The sequence below is a fragment of the Aquila chrysaetos genome, chromosome 12 (assembly GCF_900496995.4).
Source record: "Aquila chrysaetos chrysaetos chromosome 12, bAquChr1.4, whole genome shotgun sequence".
Lineage (NCBI taxonomy): Eukaryota > Metazoa > Chordata > Aves > Accipitriformes > Accipitridae > Aquila > Aquila chrysaetos.
This window is the reverse complement of record NC_044015.1, coordinates 39653749-39676343: the sequence shown is the minus strand read 5'-3', so window position 1 is coordinate 39676343 and position 22595 is coordinate 39653749. Positions and strand designations below refer to the sequence as shown.

The window sequence follows — 22595 nt, the reverse complement described above, 5'->3', positions numbered from 1 at the left end:
GAAACAATGATCAGTAAAACCAAAAAAACTTTCAGAAGGGCTGGGTAGTAATGACGTTCTCTTAAATACTATCTCGGAGTTGCTTTCAGCCTTTTTCAGTTTTTAGGTCCCTACTTGTTTTTCAGGAAATGCTTCTAGAGCAGATGTAAACTTAGGACAGTAGTGCTGCCTTTCGTGGGTAAGTTTACCCCGAACGGTCTCTCCATCTCCTATAAACAGCCCAGGATCCCCAGCAGTTCGTAACTGAAAACTGGCACGTTCAAAACCAAACACTAGAAAAACATGAAATAACCTTCGAGGAAGTGAGACGAGGAAAAGGTTGGTAATCACCACAAAATACCTTACAAAGAGCAAACGCTGATGAAGATAAAAGCTTGCCTGCTCCACACAGATAGCATTCATTTAAAAAATAAAATAAAAAGCATTTTTTAACAACGCAATCACAATTTTACGTGAAAACAGAATAACCATTTCAAAATATTTCTTTGACCTGACTGCTGGACGCGGTGACAGCACACAAGGCCCGTGCGGCTGCCAGGGCACGGCCCCAGCCTGGGTTTAACTCCCGGTTCAGCAGGACACGGAGCAGCACAGGCCATCCCTTTAACCTCCTCTGTGCTTTTTAAAATGATTTTTGAAAGTAGCCAGCAAACTCCAGACAACACCAGGGACACCCAAGGGTACCCACACCCAGAGGTAAGATTTCACCCGGTGGGGTGAAAAAAAACAGCTTCGGTATTCGGAAGAGCAGGGAGGGTTCACCTCGCTCCTCTCGGGACGTGCCCCCGCCCGCCCGCCGCTCGGTTCCAGGCGCGGGTGTGCTCCCTCCTGCAGGTGACTCGCCGACCCCAGCTCCCCGCCGCCGGGACGGCCGCTTATCGCCTCCCCCACACCGCCCGAGGGCCAAAACCGAGGCGGAGCGCCTCACGGCCGACATCTTAAGTGAGGGCAGGTGGGCGCCCGTCCCGCCAGGTGCTAGTGGCGGGCGCGGCCATCTTTACTCAGGGCACGAGCCCGCCGGTGCCCTGCCAGCGCCATCTTGAGTAGGGGCACGCTCTGCCCTCAGCGCTGACCAGGAGCTGCCTCAGGAGCCATATTTGCTGAGGTCAACCCCCCCCCCCAAAAAAACACCCTAAAATCCCAAACCGGCCCCCCCAGCAGCCCACGAACACCGCGCCGGGTCCCCACCCCGCCCCTCCCGGCAGGCAGGGCGGCCTCCCCCGGCGGCGGGGCCCGCTCCTCCCCGGGGCCGGCGAGTCAGCTGACGGCAGCGGCGGTTTCCATCATGGCCGCCGGGCCGGGGCGGCTGTCGGCGGGGCAGGGGAGGCGGAGAGGCGCGGCGGAGGCCCGGATCCTGCTTCTCCTCTGGTTCGCGGGTGCAGCCGTGGAGGGAGCGGAGGGCACGGAGCCGCGGCTCAAGTGCGACGAGCTGAGGCTGGGGCAATATCCTGAGGGCGGCCGGGGCCGGGGTCGGGGGGCGGCGGCGGCGGGGGTCGGTTGCTATGGCGATGGGGCCCGGGAAGGCGGAGGGGCTGGCGGCTTCTCGCCCCGGGCCCGGTTTGCCTGAGGGGGGGCCGCTTGCCCAGCCGCCTCGGGTGGAGGAGGAAAGGGGAGGCGGAGGGTGTGAGGTGGCTGACAGGGTGTCAGAGAAAGCCTCGGGTCAGGAGCCCCGAGGGGGTCTCAGCTGGAAGGAGCAGGAGAGGGCACGTCTGCAGCGGCCTAGGTTCCTTTTGAGGGTGGTACCGTGTGTGCCCGTGTGCAGGTTTGGGGCGTCTCGTCGATTTGCAAAGAGAAGATCCCACGGGATGAGAGACCCCTCTCCCCCACCCCTCCACCTTCTTATTTTTTGCAGGACACTCGAGCGAGACGCGGTGGCTTTGCACAATGTCGAGTGCTCCTCCAGTCTGAAGGAGCAGGGCGCAAGTGTTAAAAGACTCTAGCTGCGAGGCTCCTGATTCTCCAAAGGGGCATCAGGCCTTCCCCAGAAAATGTTTGTTGATGGTAGCTGACAGTTGTTGATGGTAGCTGACAGTTATTGATGATCAAAAGTGTCAGGAAAGCAAATCTTGGAAAAGTTAACTTCATCTCCTGCTTTACTTGGCCATGGGAGTTCAGACTCTGGAAATTAGTTCCTGGTCAGTTTTTTTTTCTAGTCCAAATTCCTGACATTTCAGGTGTTTGTTTTTAGGCATTCTTTGAAATTTGTATGTTACTGTAGATTTACTCTTCTCAACCAAATGCCTCAATTTAAAGGTACTCTGATAGTGAAATAAGGGAAGATGACTGGATTAGGCGTGCTACCTTGTTGCCTTCAAATACAGAGGCTGTGACTGATAAATATTGTAGTTCCTTTAGGTAGTGCTGACTGCAGCACTAATTAAACGTGGAGCTTATGCGATATATTGGTGTATTAAATTGGATTAGCAGATTTGCTGTATGGTAATGTGCTGTTCCTATCTTGGGGGATGGGTAGGAACTAACATCAAGGTGCATCTTAAATCCTCAGGGTTTAAAGAGGGTGGAATAAATTACTGTTAAACCTGTTGTAGTGTTTGATATGAAAAATGTTTTCCTCAATTACCTGAACATATATGTGTGATGAGCCTAAAATAGACAACAGTACACAAGAACCTATGAATTGTACAAATCACACAGCATATGGTAAGGATTTCTAATTTATGACATATATTGACAGTAACAACATTTTCCAAGGAAGTGTTCAATTTATGCATTTTTGTATCTGCTAGATGAGCTTTATAAAACATGGGATTAGTAATATCATTAGTGTGAAAGCCTAAAACATGTGTGTGGATTGGATGCTTTACTAAAAATGAATAAATACGTTGTCTCTGATTGGTACATTTGTAAGTGAGGTTTCTGGTAAATCTCTTCAATGTATGTTATATCCTCTAGGCTCTGTCCTGCACTACTGTGATTAAAACAAACCGTTCCTGTCATACTGATTTTGCATGTACTTATTAGAAGAATTGACACGTGGCAGAACAGCCTTCAAAATCTATTTTTTACATGTTTTTTAAGGAAATATGGTGCCTTCCATCATTGGGAGTTTTTGGTGCCATGAGGCTCTGTTTTGAAAGCATTTACTTTTATTTTGATGTTAAATTCTGATGTACTTTGGAGTACAACAGAAAAATGCTTAAACTGATCACTTGGTTTACTGCATATGTTTAGCTTTTCTCATGTTTTCAGGCATTGAAATAAATAGTCTCTGTGTTAGCTAGTAGCACTACAGTTTTGCTTTATGTGCACTCATGTTTAAAACACATGTGTATGCTTGTTGTCTTTTATATTTTGTTTTCTATACATGCTGAGTAATTTTCTTCACTGGGATGCTGAAGGATAGTAAAGGTTTTCCAAATTCTTCAGAGACTGGATGAAAGTACTGTCCAAAATGGATCCCTTTTTAAGTTATCCAGTCCTTTACATCATCTTTGACATCATGTCCCTTATTATCAATGTCCAGTCAGTGAGCAGAAAGAATGTTCTGTAGTTTGAGATTGATCACAACTCAAATTGTTAATTGTCTAACCAGTTACCATGTGATTGTATTTAATAGACTATACATTTGAACAGGAGATAAGCTTCAGAGTGGGGAAAGTTGCTAGATTAATTAATGTTGTTTTCTGTGCCTGTATAGATTGTCCCCACAGTATTTGAGTGGCTTCCTGTTTCAGTGTTATCTGAGTAGTAACAAGTTAATCTTCTGGATCATGCTTGAAGCACTACCGTTTCTGAACATCTTTCTGGGATCCATCACCCAAACAAATAGGGGTTTAATTCAAAGCATCCAATTAGTCTCATTGAGTAGCAGATTTCAAGTCTTACTGGCATGACATTGACACGAAAGCTGTGGCCTTTCCTATATCAATATATTTAAACTGCTGTGGGTTTCTTCTAAATAAAAGAAAGTGCTGCTTTCTTTGCTTAGTTTTTTTTTTTACAACAAAGAATGTAATTTTTTGTAGTCGTCTCAGATTAGGCACTTCGATGAGTAACATCCATGTAGAACTTTATAGCAGTTAAGTCCAGACATAGCTCATGGGTTTTGGCTGTTACTAATACTGATGGCCTGAAATTAGTTTTTTCTTTTTTTTTTTTTCTGGTTTTTTTTCCATTTTTTGGTCCCTATGCAATATGGATAGATATTTAAAAAAATGCATATCCAAATCCTAGGTTTCTTGCCTGTAGGTAGTATTGGAAAATCTGGAAAGAAATGTTGAACCTGGCTTACTGTTTTGTTGGAACCAGCCGACAGGACTCTCAAATACTGAAAACTGGTAGAAAGTGGGTAAAGGACTGGGATCTTTCCCTTTAAAACAACAGACTTAAACACTGAAGAGTGACTAATATTCTGGTAATACATTGCAAACTTTTAGCAGATGTCACTTTCTGCTGTGATTTCCACTTTGGTTCTCTTAAGAGTCAAACCTTAGCTTAGAATAATAGAATAATTTGGGTTGAAAGAGACCTCAGGAAGTCATATACTCCAGCCTCCTGCTCAAAAGCAGCATTGGCACTGAATTCAGACCAGGTTGCTCAGGACTTTGTGCAGTCAGATCTTGAAAACCTCCAAGGATGGTGATGGCACCACCTCCCTGGTATGTCACATTCAGATTTCCCATTGACTCGTAACGGAGCCAAAATGGAAATTACAACAGAATTAGGGCAGCAATTAGGTTTGTATATTTTACTTAATATGTATCATGCAGAAAGACAAGTTAGTCATAGGACTGGCTTAAAAATATATATATTTTTAAAAAGTAATATGTCTGTGTGTACTGTGCTGTGTATCAAGACTGTTGCACAGCGTAACTTCATTTGTATATTTCACTTGTGTCTTGTCAGAAAAACACAACAGTACCCAATTGGTTACTGCTTAATTTCAAATAATTTTTTTGTCCTCAGTTCAATGTCTGCCAGCACCAAATATAACTTGCAAAGATCACCTTGGCATAGAAAAAGTCTTTACAGGACATGAAGTTGGATTTTACAAGCCTATTCCATGCCGCAATGTGTAAGTACACCATTGTTTTTTATAATAATTTGTCTTTGTTTTCACAATGAAGTTCTTCTAAAATAGTATGATGTGTTGATAGAAGGAAAAAGAAGTAAGGTAGAATCTTACACATGTTGAAGAGTACTTAATCCTCTAATAAACACTGTAAGTAGTATAAGGATACAACATGCACGATTATAAGTAAATCTGTCTCAGCCATGGACACATTTGTTTAGTTATGTTTGTATCTTTGCTTTACCTTAGTATTTTACCTTTGCTTTACTTAGTACTTTATTTACCCTGGCAAAAATTTGCCCCAAATGCTAAGGCTACATTTCACATATGCTTAAAATCTGCACAGCTGCTGAAAGGAGCTCCTCTGGGGACACCTCTCCATCCCTTTCCCTGACATACCCCACTGTATACTGAATCGGGCAACCAATCTGGGTTTGAACTAATTTGGATCAGTTCCCCAATCTGAGTCACAGTACAGTTGCTTCAAGTGCTTGTGCCAGCACAAGGATGAGGGCAACTCAAGGATAAGAGAGAGTGGAGAAAGGAGGGCTGGACTGGGCTTCTCTGTTCAGTGGCAGTACTGGTTCGTGCCAGTTCAAAGTGAGCCTGTAGATGCAGCTTAAGTTGTAGTATGCATGAATATTGGGGGAGTTTAAGTCTCTTTCCAGTTCCTAAAAAAATATCTTTTAGAGGAACTGTCCTCTATTTTTAAGCAACCTTTGTATTTAACCAAGTCCTCTGTGTCTTCTAAGAGCCTGTTTCTGAAACATGAAAATGATGGACCTAGTTTTTCTAAAGCACATTGTGAGCAATGGAGAGCTCTGGATACCAATAAATGTTCCAACTGGCCAATGCTAATGATCAGTGAACACCTGTCAGTACCATTTGTTTCTCCTTTTTGTGGGATTCACGCAGGAGCCTTTTTCTTTTGTCCTGCTGGAATCTTTGGAAATTAAAACTCCAGTAATATTTGCTGGGTATTCCTTATCACACCAGTGGGCAAATAACTCTGATGTGATACTTACTGCTCAATAATTTGCCTAACTCAGAAGTACAGCTCTGCCTCTTAGTTTCATAAATATTTTCCCTGTATTTAGTCTTCTCAACAGTCAAAGCTCAGCAAATTGAAGAAAACATATTATTACGTCTAATCAAATTTAAATGCTAGCAAACTAGACTTCAGTCACATTTTTGTCCAGAAACAATTGCGTTTCAGTCCCATCTGTGATGGGGACTGAGAATAAGATGAGCTATACTAGTTTAATAAAATTGCTTCCTCTTTGGACTAGACAGTAATTCTTACGTTTTGAGTTTTTTGTATAAGTATATTTTTGGTTTAATATATTTTCTAGAAACATTTTTAAATGTGGTTTTTCTTTACATTTATTAACAAAAAACCAAATCTATGTAGGCAGAAAAATGTCATCCTTCTTATGATATTTATTACTTGATCATGACTATTCTTTATGATGAAATAATCAATGGTTACATATCAGAAGAACTTGCTGTGGCTTTTCCAGTCCCATGACTGCTAGTATGGCATAAGGAGAAGAGGACCCTTTGTGGGCTTGCTGAAAACTCCAGTAAAATACAACTGTGAGTGTAGAAGGAGTTATGCAAGCATGCCCTTGATAAAGCCCCAAAGCCAGTTAAAAATGGCAGCAAGGTTAATATTAGCATCCTTCATGTGTACACTTGTTTAAAAAGTGGTCTAATCGCTGATATTTATATGAGCCTTTCATAAGGCATTTTGAATGTTACCTAAGTGTTAGAAAGAGTATTTTAAGCAGGAATCTCTAGCTTAATATTACAACATTAGGCCTGCCCTTTCCACTGCTTTTTGGAGATTTTTCCAGCATCTTGCCTGAGTTTTGACGGAAACTATAACTGTCTTCTGGCAGAAGTAACTGCATGTGATTTAACCAGAAAATTGGTTTGAGAAGGCATCTTCCCAAAGCAGGATTGTCCTAGCATGGGGACAGCAGGTTTATGTCTATCCCTAGCTTTTGGAAAGGACAAATCAGCAAGTTGTGCTTAGCCAAAACTGTAATTTAGCAACAGTCCAGATAACAGTTCTGGGATCCAGTTATTTTAGAGCAAGACCAGGAGATGTTACATATTTGTATAAGTAGATGCGTTCAAGTTCAGTTGCTCCTACTATAAGTTCAAGGAGAAGCTTGTAAGTGCTAATAAGGTTGCTCCAGCAAAAAAGTACTGGGAGTCAAGATTGTTTTGGTTTGGTTTTAATTTGATGTTTTGACGGTGGATTTTTTTTGCCAAATTCTAGAATTCCCTCAGTTGGCACTCTGTCATGTATTTTGCTTAATATGTGCAGGCCCCGACTCTGCAGACTTGAAATGTCCGTTGTTCAAGTATTGCCATTACAGGCAAGGAGTCCATAAAATGGTAGTCTGTGAAATTTGTGAAGTTCAGTGTGGACAGGTGTCTGAGCAGTGCTAAGAGACCCCAAAAGAGGATGGAAGCCACTGTGACCTACAGCAGTGCCTGGTATCAGCTGGTGTGGAAGAGCTGGAAGAAAAAGTCTTTGACATGGCAGCTGGAAGAAACGTATGCAGAAGAAATAAAGATTGGATGAGGCTGAGAAGCAAGAAAAAATCAGAAGAGGAACTGAAAAGAAATTGCATCTTTTACCCAATTGTAGAAGTTCCTTTAGGTGCCTGGGATATGTTATTTTTCTGCTTGCTGGTTTAGTCTTCAGTGCATGTTTTTATCTGAAAGAGTAAGACAAAGGAAATGCAAGTGTGGATGCAGCCTTGTTACGGTATTAACATGCTTCCACTTTATACTAGATTTCTTCTGCCTGTCAGTTTGATGTTGACTGGGTTGCAGACTGTTCTGCTTTTAAAAGCATCTCAATGCATAGGCGAGTGCTCAGTTTATTACTAGTTTTGATCAGGAGCATCTCAAATTAAACTGTGTTCCCACCTTTTGTGTAAGAGCTCTTTTTATGCTTTAGTGTCCTTGGAGGGTTGTTGACACTTTGTAGTTGATAAAAAATTTCCAACAGTTTACCTCAACTTTTAAATAAAACCATTAGTGTTCTTTACAGTGGAAACAAGACAGTTCTAAAGATGATAATTTACGTTACATTAGCTTCCAGGAATGCCCAGTATGTTCTGTGTTGCTAATAAGCGCTAAGTAACAAATATTGAGGTAAGAGTCATGATTTAATCACTTAATGTTGCCATTAAATTTTAAAGTCAGTAAATGTAGATAATAAGCAAAAAGGTAGATCTTTATTTGGCATTGAAAGTGCTTAATAAAGGTGCTTGGACCTTTCTCAGCTACTGTCTTTGTGAAACTCTGTGTTTTATTCAACTGTCAACTAAGAGTTTAATTTGGGCTTATTAAATAATTGCTGGCACATAGTAGTGCACGTATCAAAACAGTGAATTATTGAATATTTTTAAAGTTCTAATTACATTTGGGCTTGCTTTTCTTTTCAGAAGCTAGCTGTTCGCCAATGCAGCAAAGGATGCAGCAAGTTCTAGTATTGATAGCTGTATGTTTCTAGCTCACTTATTAGTGTAAAGTTCACATCAGCAGTGACTGAAAGTTACAGGTGGTTAGGTGGCCACATCACTGCAGCTGTTGGCAAGAAAGGTGCCAATTAATGTAAATCTCAAAAAGTCTGTTGCATCTGTTTATTTTGTATGACTAACCGTGGGATGCTTAACTTGTACATCTTTGTACCATCAGCAGTTCTTTTCATTTGTGAGTTTGTGCTATTTACTACCTTTAGAGTGTAGTAAATAGATACATGACTTACCCTTTTTGCTGAATCCTTCCTGCAGCTTCTTCAGGCAGTGGCCATGGTTCATTTCTCCTTCAGATCTCATTGCAATTGCTGTCTCTGCTGACATCTCACCTGTCTATCCTGTTCCTCTCGATTTGGCTGCATGTGAGACTAATGCCTACAGACAGTATGCATACACCTCTTAGCTTTCTAGGGTTGTCTCAGTAGGGCTGAACTGTTAGGAAGTACTCTGTGAAACTGGGAATGTATCAGCAACTGAATTATGTCTTGACAAGAAATCATGATTTAGTTTCAGAGTGATCTGTATTCTGCAAGAGTATACTTGAGTTGCAACAGCTGAGGTTGCTTTATGGAGGATGCCTACCCAGTTTGAAAGCTTAACATTATCAATTCTGTGTCCGTTAATTGAAGATAAATAACAAGTCTGTTGTGGTTTTTTTTTTTAACTGAAGCAGCAGGCAAATGAGTCACTACTTTAATTCTCAAAAGTATTGAGTGAATATATTTTGCAGTCATTGTCTACATTACTTGTTTCTTTGGCAGAAATGGATACTCCTACAAAGTGGCAGTGGCTCTGTCCTTATTTCTGGGATGGTTGGGAGCAGATAGATTTTATCTAGGCTATCCTGCATTAGGTAAGTTTATTTCTTATTTTTTCTTTGAGATAAAGCTTATTGTTGTGACTGAGTTATATGTGTATAGTTATATTTTGAGTAATGAAGGCTGACAGTCAGGTTTTAATATTTACAACTAGAATCCTTACTTTATTGTCAAGTAAGGTAAAATCCTGCATTATCCTGAGCCTGCTATTCTGTTGGAGTGAGTGGTGACAAATGGATATATAGTTGTCCAACAGATAAAATCCTAATAAGCAAACATTATTATTGCTATTCATAGCTTTGCTTTACGTTTGCTTTGCACTGATGTTTACCACAGCATTCTTTGTGAGGCACTGAAACAGAAGTGGTTTTGACTCGTGTGCCAGCTACTTAAATGATGCTTGATTTTACCAGGAAAATAGTGGACAACCTTTACAGTAAACCTAGTGTTTTGGGATATGGAATTTATTCTGGCAAATGCAGACCTTCAAGATAGCTCATGGTATTAACAGTTCTGCAGAAGCTGGGACCTTTAATAAGACCTACTTCTGGTTAGTGTTTTTAGGACCTGAATCCCAGGGTGATGGTGCCACTGGCTTTTAAATAATGGAAATACCTTAGTACGTTAGAACTACTTTCACTGGCTTTGTTTCTGAGCTGGACAAATGGAGTAAAATTAAGTCTAGATAGCATGGAACAATGAGTTGGAAGAAGCTATACATGTTACTGTCACTTCAGCTAGGAATTCTGAGTTTCTATTAAATGCAAACGCTTGGTTTTTTTAATAACATTATCTGTCCTTCTCGATAATCTTGCGTTAACATCTATGTCTTTTTTCCCTGAGATTCTATAATTAGCACTTACTTTGTCCATCTGTTTCACAAAAAGGTACATTTTTGGAAGCGGTCAATAAGGTCCACCTTTTTGTTATACCACTGGATTTGGAATAATAATTTGCAGTAATTATTTTGTAATATATTGTAGTAATTTAGATCTATAAATCCTCCATTCTTATATAGGACTTATTTATGCTTATGCTTGTTAAACCTACTGGAATATACTGTAGCCAGTAACCAAAGTTAAAAGACTTAAAATTAAACTCTTCAAAAGTCAGGTTTTCAAGCTTTTGAAAGGTAAGGAAGACAAAAGCAAATAGGTTACAGTATAAAAGAAAAAAAGAATAACAATCAATACATTGGATTCCTTGACAGTGGTTGATTGGGGATTTTTTATGTCATCCATGCCTTGGCAAAAAAATGATTAAGAAAGGTTAATAGCATTGAAATATTTTGTGCAAGTGTAATGAAGACTGTAAATGTTCTTTGGTTTATTTTTTTCCCCTCTCTTTTGCTTAAAGAGCATACAAATACAAACAAGCTATTGAATATGAAGAAATCAGGAAGGCAACCTCTTCCTCTCCCACACACTGTGAACTAAACCATAAGTTATTACTGCGTAAGAGCACTATTTTTTCCCTCTATGCTTTACAGCAGTTTATTTTCTCAGTGTGATCTGCTTGTAGGGAGGGAAGTGAGGAGGAAGAAAAAGATCAACTTTACCCTGCACTCCAGAAATATATGCCAGGTTCAGAAACAGTTCTTTTATATCCAGTAACATAACAGAGCAGCCAGTTCCTCAAGTAAACTGGAGCTGCTGCTGGAACCAGCAATGGTAAGAGAACTGCTGGGTTGCTAAAATGCCAACTGGCAGTGAGGTTCAGGACCACAGCTTGAGAGGAGACGGTATAAGGAGTGTCACAAATAAGTATCTTAAATGGTGACTGCACTCCATGCAGGTAATAACAAAGTAAACTGTTCACCAGAGTTTGACATTATTTAATTGTCTTAACTGTTGTTTCCTAAGGCTAGCATTTCTTTAACTGGCTGTTTCCCTTATGTTTTGTTACGCTGCTGCCAGTACTGATACGCAGGCTAACTGTGTCTGGCTGCTGCAAGTCTTGCGCATCAGCCACTGGGAACAAATTGTTTTAAAAAATTATATACTTGGGTTTTTGCACATTTAAGTGGCACCACTTTAGTTGTAATACGCACATAGGCTTTTCTTCTAATCAGCTGAAAGACCATCCTGCTACTACTCTTTCATCTTCTTGGTCATTAGGTATTTTTCCCCGTTCTCTGTGACTACTGTGTTGCTCCATGGAGAGATTATAAACTGTCTCCCTGGAGTTTATAAATCAGGCTAGTTTCATCTTGTCAACTATGGGAGCTATATCCAGACAGTGAGGTGCTCTTCCTGCAGCATGCATGCAGTTATTCCCCCACTCTCCTCCATATGCAGCCTCATAAACAGGGCATGGGGAGAGGAGGTGGTATGCAGGACAGATTGCTGCTTCTGAGAGAGGGGGAGCACAAAGGAGGAGGCGGAGGTCAGGAGACCTTCAGGTGTTTGACAGAGAGCAGGCCCGTTCTTTGGAAAACAGCTGCGTGGTTTTGCTAGCAGGTATTGTGCAGCACAGCACAACTTGTGGCTGTGGGGAAGAGGTGCTCTGGGATGCCACACTGGCTGATGTTATCAACATGATTTCTCTCTTGCCTCAGAAGTGTGCTGGCCCTTGTAAGCACGGTAAGGGTATGCTTTTTAGCAGGGAATGGCGTTTTCCCTATACAGCACAGCCTACAACTGACTTAAATGCAACAGATACACTTTCCTCTTCATACTGTCTATACCTGGGTAAAGAGATAAATGTCTTCACAACAAGTATCTCATTCTCAAAATAACCTAGATGTTTGCTGAAGTTCAGCTGAAGTATTACTTACAATATATATAGTACTCATTGCATTATATTTATTGTACAAGAAACTACTGATATTAAAAAAAATAATAAAAATTAAGACAGCCTCCTTCTTTTGAAGGCATTTTCCAAATGAAGTCTGCCTTGCATGGCAACTTCCAAGGAAACATTTATCTGTTAGTTGTGATTCCCATATATTTTCTATTAATCTTTCATTTATTCATAGAAAAATAACATTTTTGAATACTGGTTAAAAAGAAGTGTAAATATGTATGTATATATATTCAAAATAAATTCCAATTTCAGCAAAAATATAAAAATTATACAAAGGATTGTTCTCCAAAGAGCATGTTCTGAAAATCAAGTCAGTATGTGCTGCAACTCATGAGATGGTAGAAAGTCTCTTTCTATTCGTAAGTAAATTTTGCACCTCAAGTTGGGATTTTTTTCTGTCTGTGCCTCAGTCAAAGAAAGGAAAATTTCCAGTAACTTGGTTATCAACTTTTGCCTGCCTTTGTTTAAGAATATTTATCTGTTTTAAAAAAAAAAAAAAAGTTAATGTTTAAAATCTTTACCGTGTATTCAGGATGTAGAAATATGAATATGTGGTGGTTTTCCCCTGGTAATTAAAGATCTTTTGACTTTAGGTCTGTTTCTAGATGCAGGCATATATATATATATATATATATACACACACACACACACACATATATATATTTTGCGGGGTGGGGAAAAAGTTGGGATGTGATTGCCACCAGAAACCTATGAACTTCATAGTGACTGGCTTAAAGCTCCAGTTAAATTTTATTTTCCTTTTTTAGGTTTGTTAAAGTTCTGCACTGTAGGATTTTGTGGAATTGGTAGCCTAATTGATTTCATACTTATTTCAATGCAGGTAAGTCAGGGCTTTCAAAACAAGATACAAATCTGTGTTTGTTAAAGCTTTGATTTGATTGCTAATTCTTTGTTAGCATTTTAGGCTTAAGAACCTTTGTGTATTGAAAAATAAAGGCATTTATTTTAGCTCTGTTTGTAGATTGATGTTGTAGAATATGGACACAAAATATCAATATATTTATTGTTTGAATTAAAAAATTAGATTAGCTATCTATAAATACTTGTAATGAATAGCTTGGAAGATATAACACCATCAGTTCACTTTGTCAGAACCTATGACCTGTTTGTGACACAGTGTTGGACTTTGCATGAGTTATCCTGCTGTTCCCAGAATCCTAAAGTTCTGTGTTTGCATGTACTTTATACTGATGGAGTCCATCATCTGGGGTGTCCGTGCAGTGTGCAGGAGAGAAGACATTGCCGCTTATTTTTTCTGCCCCTCCTCCAAATACAAGTCCCATATCACCTGAGAGCTGTGACTCTGGGATTCATGATGGTTAAATCCTCAGCTGGGGTGACGTCTTGTGGCATCATGACATTGCAAAATTGTCTTATTATACAGTGCGTCCATTTAGCATGAATTGAAATTGCCTATGATGAACTTAAAATGCATTGTGGGGATAGGAATTGTTTGTGTGGATTTATAGAAAAATATTTTTAAAGTATGCATCTTTGTATGTACATCTTTTAAATGATATGCATTCTCAAATTCCTTTCTATGCTATCGCAGTGATCTTGCCTCAGATCACTTACAGATACAGCTGAGAGTATCTTTCATCTCTCCTTATTCATCTCCCTGGTGACCCCACATCAATTTAGCCTTTCCAGAACAAAAAAGCCATGATCTTCTCTCCTTCTCTCCATTCCTTACCTGTGCAGTATTTCAAAGATACTTGTCATCAACCTAATTCTCTCCTGCCTACCCTCCATTGTTCAAGAGAAGTGGTTTGGAGCCCACTCATTTGTTAGCCTGATTTTGTGACTCAAATCCACATCGGCTTAACCTAGTACCAGCGCCTGGCTGTGTAATTTGGTTGATTAGAAGCCCTAGGGAAATGTTCCTCCTGAGACAGTGCTCGCTAAAATAGTTAAACTACAGCATAACTTCAAAATAAATCTAGTTTCTGTTTGACTAATTAAGCATGACTAATTTTATGATGGGAAAATTAGCAGTAATTGAGACATTAGCACAAAGTGTATATTTCACTTCATGTTGAAAACTCTTGGTTCTTTTTCTCTTGTAGATCGTTGGACCTTCCGATGGCTCTAGTTACATTATAGATTACTATGGAGCAAGGCTTACACGGCTCACTATTACCAATGCAACATTCAGGAAAATGCAGACCTATCCTTAAACCTGGCAGTAAGTGTCACAAATGCATAGGTGCATTTTATTTTTACAGATGGATCCAGTCGTCCACTGAAATTGCTGATGACTTATTAATTACACTTCATCAGAACTGCATATTAAATGTACATCGAACAAAGATGATAAAATATGAAAATTCCTCAAGTGAGTGAGTTTACCTCAAAGGTGCCGAGTTTCTTTGTGACTGCTCTATTTCTGTGAGCACATAGTTTGTTGCTAAGTTGTACCATTTGTGAAATGTGCAGACTTTTACAATTTGCACTGATGTTGTTCTGTGTCTGTAAGTATAATTTAGAGTGTTACAGAGAGGTGGAGAAAGAGTTGTTCAGAACAACTATGCTGATCTTTAGTCCATTGAAATTGATGAGAGTTTGAGCATGGATGGGCCACGATTACATTTGGTGTCTGTTTTCATAACTATGCATGGCATTTTGTAAATGAACTTAAATATCCCAAACCACAGAAACTGCCTTTCTTTCTATCCTGTTAGTTAAAATCCAGATGGCCCTAAATCTTGTGCTGGTGTATTCTGTGAAATTCCATTAATTGAAATAATTATTTCTGTGAAGCTTAAAGACAAATTTTGGTCAAGTTGCAAAATTTGGTCAGTGCTGATCAACAGTAGAAATATGGATGCATAAAAAATGGAACCGTAGATGACACATCACAAAAAAGGAGGGTGCATGCTGGGGTGCCCTGAGGGTAGAATAGGAAATAATTGTTCTGCTTATTTTGATTTTTTCTTTTCCCCTCCCTTGCAACCATCCATGGTAAAATACATCCCTTCCTTTTCTGAGAAGAAATTGGTGCCTGTGTTTTACAGCTACAGAATGTCAAAAAAGTGAATTCTTTGTACTAATAAAGCCCTTAAAAGGTTCTGATTTTAGATCAGTTGTGTTTCAGTGAAATAAATTCTGTGTCCTTCAAAGCTGTTTGACCAAAGTCTTTAGGACAACCAAAATTTACCTAGATTTTCCTCTAAAGAAAAGTATATACACACAGAGGCAGAAAACATGTCAACAGAATCTTCATGTTATTTGACCAATTTTAAACATTCCTTTCACCTTCTAATGAAAACCAGCAGTAATGTAGTGAGAAATCCACATGATATAAACTTTAATGTAGATTTTTTTTCAAAAATTTGGGCTGTTCTTTTGTTTTTCAGATGAAGCTTTCAAAATGTTATTAATGTGTCCACAAGTGGTATTTTTAAGGGAATTACAAAAAATGAGATTCCTCAATTGATTTTTAAAAGTGCAATTTGTGGGTTTTACTCTCTTTTAAACCTACATTAGGACTGTTGCACAGAAAGCTTTGTAAAGCTGGTTTTTTCCAAATCGGCGTAACCTGACGTACCACGTAATGAGAATAAACCACAAGGAATACTTTGTGCTTAACATGAATTCTTTCCTTCACGCAAGAAGGACGGAGTTTTGGAATACTTGCTAACATGCATTTTACTTGTGGGTTCAAGGAGACAAGAACGCTCTGTTAGCTTCGTTCACTTGCCTGATATTTGTTGCATCTCCCTTTTGTCTCTCTTTCAGTGAATGCTCTTTGTGCATGTCAGTTTTGTTTCCTGAAATACTTTCAAAAACAGACAGGAAGTGGATGGAAAAGAAATGTTTCAATCAAATAAAATCTCGTGGCTAAGATCATCCTGTGACTTGTCTGCTTTTTGTTTTTTAACCCTGAAGCTGTGAAAATAGGAAGATACCATGGACATTATAATAAAAAAAATAGCCTTGGGCAAATCATCACACCAGATTTCGTTCTAAAATCTGTCTCCACATGTACAAGTAGCAGAGGGCTTGACTTTCAGCAGTCCATCTTGTGCTTCATTATCCGTAAAAGAATACGGGAGCTATTTTGTCTGAATCAGATGAAAATATGATTAGTTATGAGGTCCATCAAATAGTTTGTTAATCCCAGAAACCAAGTAGCCAGCAGAGAGAAAGATTTGTTATTCCAAGTTACAGCATTTCTGTAGAAACAGAAGATGTGTGTCAACCAATCCAGGAAATAAAAACTGCTACGGGATTCTTTCATCCCGATGCTCTCTGGTTTGTGATACCAGTGCATGCTCTTGTCAGGACTGCACTGCTTTGTCATAGCAGTCAGAATGAAGCCACGGGTGACCAGACAGAGCAATGTTTCGAGCCTTAGCAAAAATTTATTTCTCTTCCCTTTAGATGGTATTCCATTTGATCCTCTGTCTTGTACTAACAACTTTCCACTTCTTTCACAACCCTCTCCTTTGTCTGTGAAGCCTTTTAGAAATTAGTGCCACAGATGGCTTAACCTTTGAAACTTGGATACTGTTGATATTATGAATTATGATATATATCTGAACACTCATATCTGCCTTTCTATATGCTTGTTTAGTTGCCTAGCTGAAGTTTAGAGAGAGTTAACTGAGTAAGCAGATAGTACTGCAGGCCAGTAGAGAGTTAGTGAGGTCTTTGTTTTCATCTTGTAATTGTCAGATATGGCATGTTTACCATAAGGGCTGTGAAAAGTGTGATGCAAGATGTAAAGCTGTCCCACTGTGTTAATAATAAATTGGCTACAGTAATATTTATCAAAATGTCTGTCCTATGATGATTTTCTGTGTTGCTGCCTGCTTTAGCTTTCTCCTGTCAATCAAGTTGTCCATCCTAGCATTTCTGTAGTTCTGATTGCTCTGACTGCACTGGAATAGTCTTCTCTCTGAATTGTTTTCCCCCAAACAGTTGCAAAGCAATAAAAATGATTAGACAATGTACTATGTCATCCTCCTGCCTTGTTCCAAGATAAAATGATAACTGCTGGCCTTGCAGGTATTCAGGAATCCTTTCAACATTCCAACAAGACCAAGAAGTATTATTCTGTATCTGTAAAAATAAAGAACATAAAAAGTAAAGGCCAGAGTTTAAAAAAAGAATTTGAAGTGCCTAGCCTTTAAAAACCTGTATAAAGCTATTCACTGAAGATGCTGCAGATCTATGCCAGGAGTTAAATCCAAATCTTCCCTAAGTACCAGTGCAGTTCAGTCATTGCAAAAATGACTCCATAAACCTGTCCCTTTTTTTTTTTTTTTTTTTTTTTTTTTTATGTCCGTTTTAGGATTTTCTGCAACGTACTTAACCATGATCTGAAAAAGCAGTAGCTGGTAGAAACATTCAGCTTTGGGCACTTTGTATTCACTCACGCAGTGCAGAAGTGGTTGTACTTAGGTGTGCTTACTGTATTAATAAATTACTCTGGATTGTATTTGTTCAGATAGGTCAACCTGTGCATCTTTCACTTGTGTTTAGAGCTCGTTTTCCAAAAAAGCGGATTTAGAGATATTTTAGAACAAAATCTCTGACTAGTTACTCCTCCTGTGATTTAAATCACAACTATGCTATGGCAACTTCCTGTGACAGTATTTTGTTATCGTAACTGTTTCCCTCTCCACCACCACCCACCACTTACTACATGAAGATATCACTTCTGCTTTCAGGACCTGATAACACCTTAAATGTTAGGTTTTATTATGTTTCCAAAGATGTATTACTGTATGTCTGCCAGTAAAACTTCTCAGCTCCACAGGAAGGTCTTTGTGTTTGAAATGCTCCGTTAGAATTTTTTTGGAGAACATCTGTTGTCACCCCATCAAGAATTGTTTCCTTTGTTCCTCAAGAGTATATTCAGTTATATTTGCTTACACAGCTATGTCTATTCAGACTTCTTGCATCTCTTCTCAGTGTTTTTGGGGTTTTTTATTTTTAGATTCATTAGGTGTTTAGTCCATTTCTGCACTGAGAGCCATTCCTGTTGCTTGCTCTGCAGTTTTCAAACCTGTTTCCTCCAGAAAATGATGTTGAATACAATAAGGTTGGGTGCTTAAGCACCCAGCTGGGGAAATGCCAAAGTCAAGATTTTGCAAGCAACCATACGTTTCCATTGCCTCATAGGACTGTCACTAATTGTGTGATTGCCTATTATTTCACTAATACATCATACAGTCTTTCAAGCTCAGCGTCATCTCATCCCTAACTACTTTGCCATTTTCATTATTATGAATGGTCACTATATGGCTTCTTTAAAAAATGCATCATTTTAGTTCATTTAAATCATGCTTTTTAACCAGCTACTATGTTCTGGGTTCAGCCTGCATCAGAGTGTGCCAAGAGGTGAAATACAAGAGATTATTCTGTTTGCATCTTCTTCCTGAATTTGAGGAGAAAAAATAGCTTAACTTTAGGCATATGCTTAAGTGTTTTGCTAGACTGAAATTTGATCAAGACTCTTCCCACTTTCTTCCTCTCAATCCATCAAGACTCTTCCCACTTTCTTCCTCTCAATCCATCTGTGTTACCCAAAGAACGTTTCTAATCTCTGTGAGTTATAAGAGAAAATTGCGTTTTGTATGGAAACCTTAGCACTGACAGTGTAAGTAAGTGATTAATAATATATGATACAGCTCTACAACATCCTATGTGTCACAACTTCTTTTTTTCACCTCAGAACTGCTTTTCGTTGACTCTTGTTCATGTATCCACTACCTTTGGACATCCTGCCACAAGTTCTCAAAGTACCTCTAGGAGGAATTGGACTCTTCAGAGTTGAATCAAGTATGTAGAAATGTCACGGCATCAGATATACGAAGCAAAGACACATTGGGGAGCAGTATATGTTAATAAGAGGGGATTGTAGGCTTCAGTTTCTGCAAAAGTATGCGTGAAACCTAAAACTGTGTTGTCTCTTTGCCTTCTGCTTCCTGAAGGTGGAGCCAAACCCCCTATCAGATCTCCAAATCTTCTGAAGTTGTTCTTTATCATACAGCAAGGACTTAGCACTCCGGTATTTTTCCTTGCACAACAGACAAAACTGGAAAGTGGATGTGAGGATTCTGTCTGGCCAAGATGCATTTTGCACTATGCTTACTCTCTAGACCTAAGACTGTGGCAAAGGAAAAGAAAGGAAATGTAAGAATAAAAAGGGCAGTCTCAATGCTGTTTGCACTGTGTGTGATGAAGATGTAGTTCCATAAACTCCCAACAAAATAGTGTTTAAAAAAATACTGCTTGTCTCAAATACAAACTCCTTGCTTTTCCCAGGATTTCTGATTCTTACTCTTCGTGCTTCATTATAATCTCAAACATACTCATGCTCCGATAATTCTCCATTATACATTTGAATGGCTGCTTTCAAGACTGCAGTGCTTTCTCTGAGAAGCACAGTTCTCAGGCTCTGCAGATGCGTATGACACAGCAGAATTTTAGGCAGTATAAAAATTATAAAGATCAGTTTCCATTACTGTAATTACTATATAAATCCTATCTTTAAGAGGCTTAGAACAGGCCTATTTAACCTTGGTTTGAGCTGAGGCTTGGTCCAAGTCTGATAAGTTGAACACCAAATTCTTTTTCTTTTTTTTTTTTTTTTTTCCTTTTCTCTGCAGCATCGTAACTTAGCAGGGAGTGGGGCGGGGAGGGAGATGGATCCAGCGCATCCTCTCTGCTCTGACAGGGTAGTGGCTGTAATCGGGCAATATACCTGTCCCCAACCAACAGCAGGACTAAACGAGATGTGCATTTTGTTACATCTGAAAAGCACCGTTTCTCCCCTTGGAACCTGTGGCTGCTTCTCTTACACAGCTGTACTCCAGAACAGGTGTGTGAGACGGCTCGGAGGCAGATGATCCACAGAGTGCAACTAGAACCGTCAGATCCTACACTCTTTGCAGGGCTGTAGCAGTAATTCCCATCTTTTATGTCATTTGCACCACCTTGATGAAAGCGAAGGTGTTGGCTGCCCTGGTGCTTCCCCTTTGGGTAGCTGAGATGCCTGGAGCTGCCTCCAGCTGCCTTTCAGGTCAAAGCATTCAAAATTGAGAAAGAAGTTGGCAGCACCATATGCAGAGGTTGGGGATATCCTGCTCCATTGCTTAAGCATGCCAGACTTAGCTGTAGGCCAGAGAGCAGCTTTGATATGGATAGCCATTACTTACTCAAAAGAAAGTCTGGCACAGCATTTTCCATGTCATGAACCTGTTCTGTGGTGGGTGCTTTGCCCCCTAGTCAGTAGAGCAGTAGGAATGAATTTATTAATGTATTCTGTTTCCTTTACACAGAGTCTTCTTCAAAGTTCCTCGGATTTACCGTGGAGAAAACATGGCAAGAACATGTAAGAGGAGATCACTGCCTGCGAAGAACTGACTGAGTGTTCACCTTGAGCCTGACAAGACTGCCCACCATATGGATTGTGTTGGCAGAGGCAGAAGCCTGGGGAATGCAGAGGTGGGGGGTAATTTTTAGGGCTTGCATTCCATGGTCCCATTGATTATAACCCTATTAAGAGGATGATGCATGCGACTTTTAAGTTATTTTGTTAACTAAGTGTAAGCAATGGATGTGTCATGCTAACAAACATAATTGCTGGTGTGTCTAATACAGTATGTAAGTACAGTATAGTGAATTTAAAAGGTTGTGGTAATCTAAGAATGTTAAAAGGGAAACGTGTGCCTGGGGGGTGTGGGGGTTGGGGAGAAAAACGACTTACTTGACATTCACTGTCTTCCTCCCAGCTCCTTTGCTAAAGTAGGAACAGAATCGGAACAAAAAAATGTTTGTTTTACAGCTGTACCAAGTTACGGCGTGGACTCGTGCTCCCCCCCCTCCTCTCCCACTTGCATCAAGTACATCCTGTACTTTTGGCAACATGTTGACTGGATATTTAAAAGCTGTGAACTGTTCTGAAAGTTTCACATACTGGGTTATGGGCCATGTGTGTTTGATCAAAATTCAATTACTGCACTGTACCATGCTTGGAAACCTATCATCCCAAGTTATGAAGTATGACGAAATAGGCTAATCTAATTGGTTCAGTATGGGAGCAGTATCAACCAAGCTTGTTATGATAAATAGCTTCCTGTGTTAAAGGTTCTCTAGAGCTTAAGTATCTTGGCTCACCTCCCTCTACAAAATAAGAATAGTGTTCCCTGGGAACAGTTACATCACTGTCCCTCTCCTACATTCACAATTAAAGGTTTGTGGATTTTTTTCATCTTGCTATTCCTTGAATAGATAAACTGTGGCCATCTACCCCATTCCCCACTTCCATCTCCTTCCCCTTTCCTCAGGTTAGGTCATGTTGTGCTTACTGTGAGTCTGCCTGGTCTGTTTCAGGGCTAGGTAAGGCAAGCTTGACCAGGATGCCAAAACCCATCCTGGGCCGGAGGCTGGGATTTGTGTGCTGGTGTCAGTGCATACGACATGTCTGTTTGTATAAAGAGTTGGAATTTTTGATGTTAAGTGAAACGTGGAAGCACTTTAATCTTTCTAAGCATCTAATAAAAGAACTTTTGTATAGTGAATTTCATACCTATGGATGTGCTATTATCTTCTTGAAACTGAAATTTTAGTTCATCAGTAGTTAAACGCAAATCCAATGTGCAAGTGCTGGATTATGACCAGGGAAGGACTATGTTCTAAGCCTGGATTTGTAGTCACTAAATTTGTCACTAAGACAGTGAGCTGTCTCCCATGAGATGATACTGGCTTCGTGATTTTATCTGGTCCATCTTTGGCAAGAAGTACTTAGCTGGGATTTTGATGTCACAGTAATAGACAGTGTCAAGGGAAAAAAAAAAACATGGAAAAGTGGCTCCTTATGCTCTGGCGATTCAATTTTTTTCCTGTCTTGAACCACACCCCCTATGTGCCTCCTAACTGAGAAATCCCCTTCAGGCAAAACAATTGTGTGATGATCATTTTACAAAGACATAATGTAGGCCTGATATTGCAAGAGCCTTTAACGTTGGTGAAATTTCTCCAAAGAATAAAGTTATTCACTTACTTAAGGGTTGGTAGAATGAGTCCTTATGTAAGTGAGTCTTCGTATTAGCCCCAAGACTGCCTAATACCTGGATTAAGCCTGTATGGTGATTAATGCCTATTTACTATATCTGTTATCCCACAGCATTTTGCTCTTCAGCCTTGATTAAGCCCTTTGCTTTACCATTTAAAATGTCCTGCTTAACCTTCTGCTTACAAACGTACACAGTGCTGAGGTCTGCATTTTTAACTAGAACAAGTTCTACCATAAATAATAGCATTTAATTTTAAAGTGCAACAGCTACAGTCACCACTTGATTAAATGACAAAGAACAGCAATAGCAAACGGGGGAACGTAGAGTTTTT

General features: G+C 39.8%; 1 protein-coding gene across 4 annotated transcripts; it reads left to right on the top strand.

Moving 5' to 3' along the window:
* Window positions 1–1145: 1145 nt before the first annotated feature.
* On the top strand, window positions 1146–21769 carry TM2D1 (TM2 domain containing 1). 4 transcript variants are annotated; one of them, XR_005933628.1, is made up of 10 exons: window positions 1146–1443; window positions 2588–2661; window positions 4927–5035; window positions 9354–9445; window positions 12983–13056; window positions 14303–14421; window positions 18919–19025; window positions 19178–19379; window positions 19856–20067; window positions 20528–21769. XR_005933628.1 is itself a non-coding variant. In XM_030031672.2 (7 exons), the coding sequence occupies exons 1-6, from the start codon at window positions 1286–1288 to the stop codon at window positions 14411–14413; spliced, it is 618 nt and encodes a 205-aa protein (XP_029887532.1). In that variant the 5' UTR covers window positions 1148–1285; the 3' UTR covers window positions 14414–14421; window positions 20528–21769. The 4 variants fall into 4 exon arrangements, 1 of the variants encoding a protein (XP_029887532.1); XR_005933630.1 differs by lacking the exon at window positions 19178–19379 and having other exon boundaries at window positions 14303–16226; XR_005933629.1 differs by lacking the exons at window positions 19178–19379; window positions 19856–20067 and having other exon boundaries at window positions 14303–16226.
* Window positions 21770–22595: the final 826 nt, after the last annotated feature.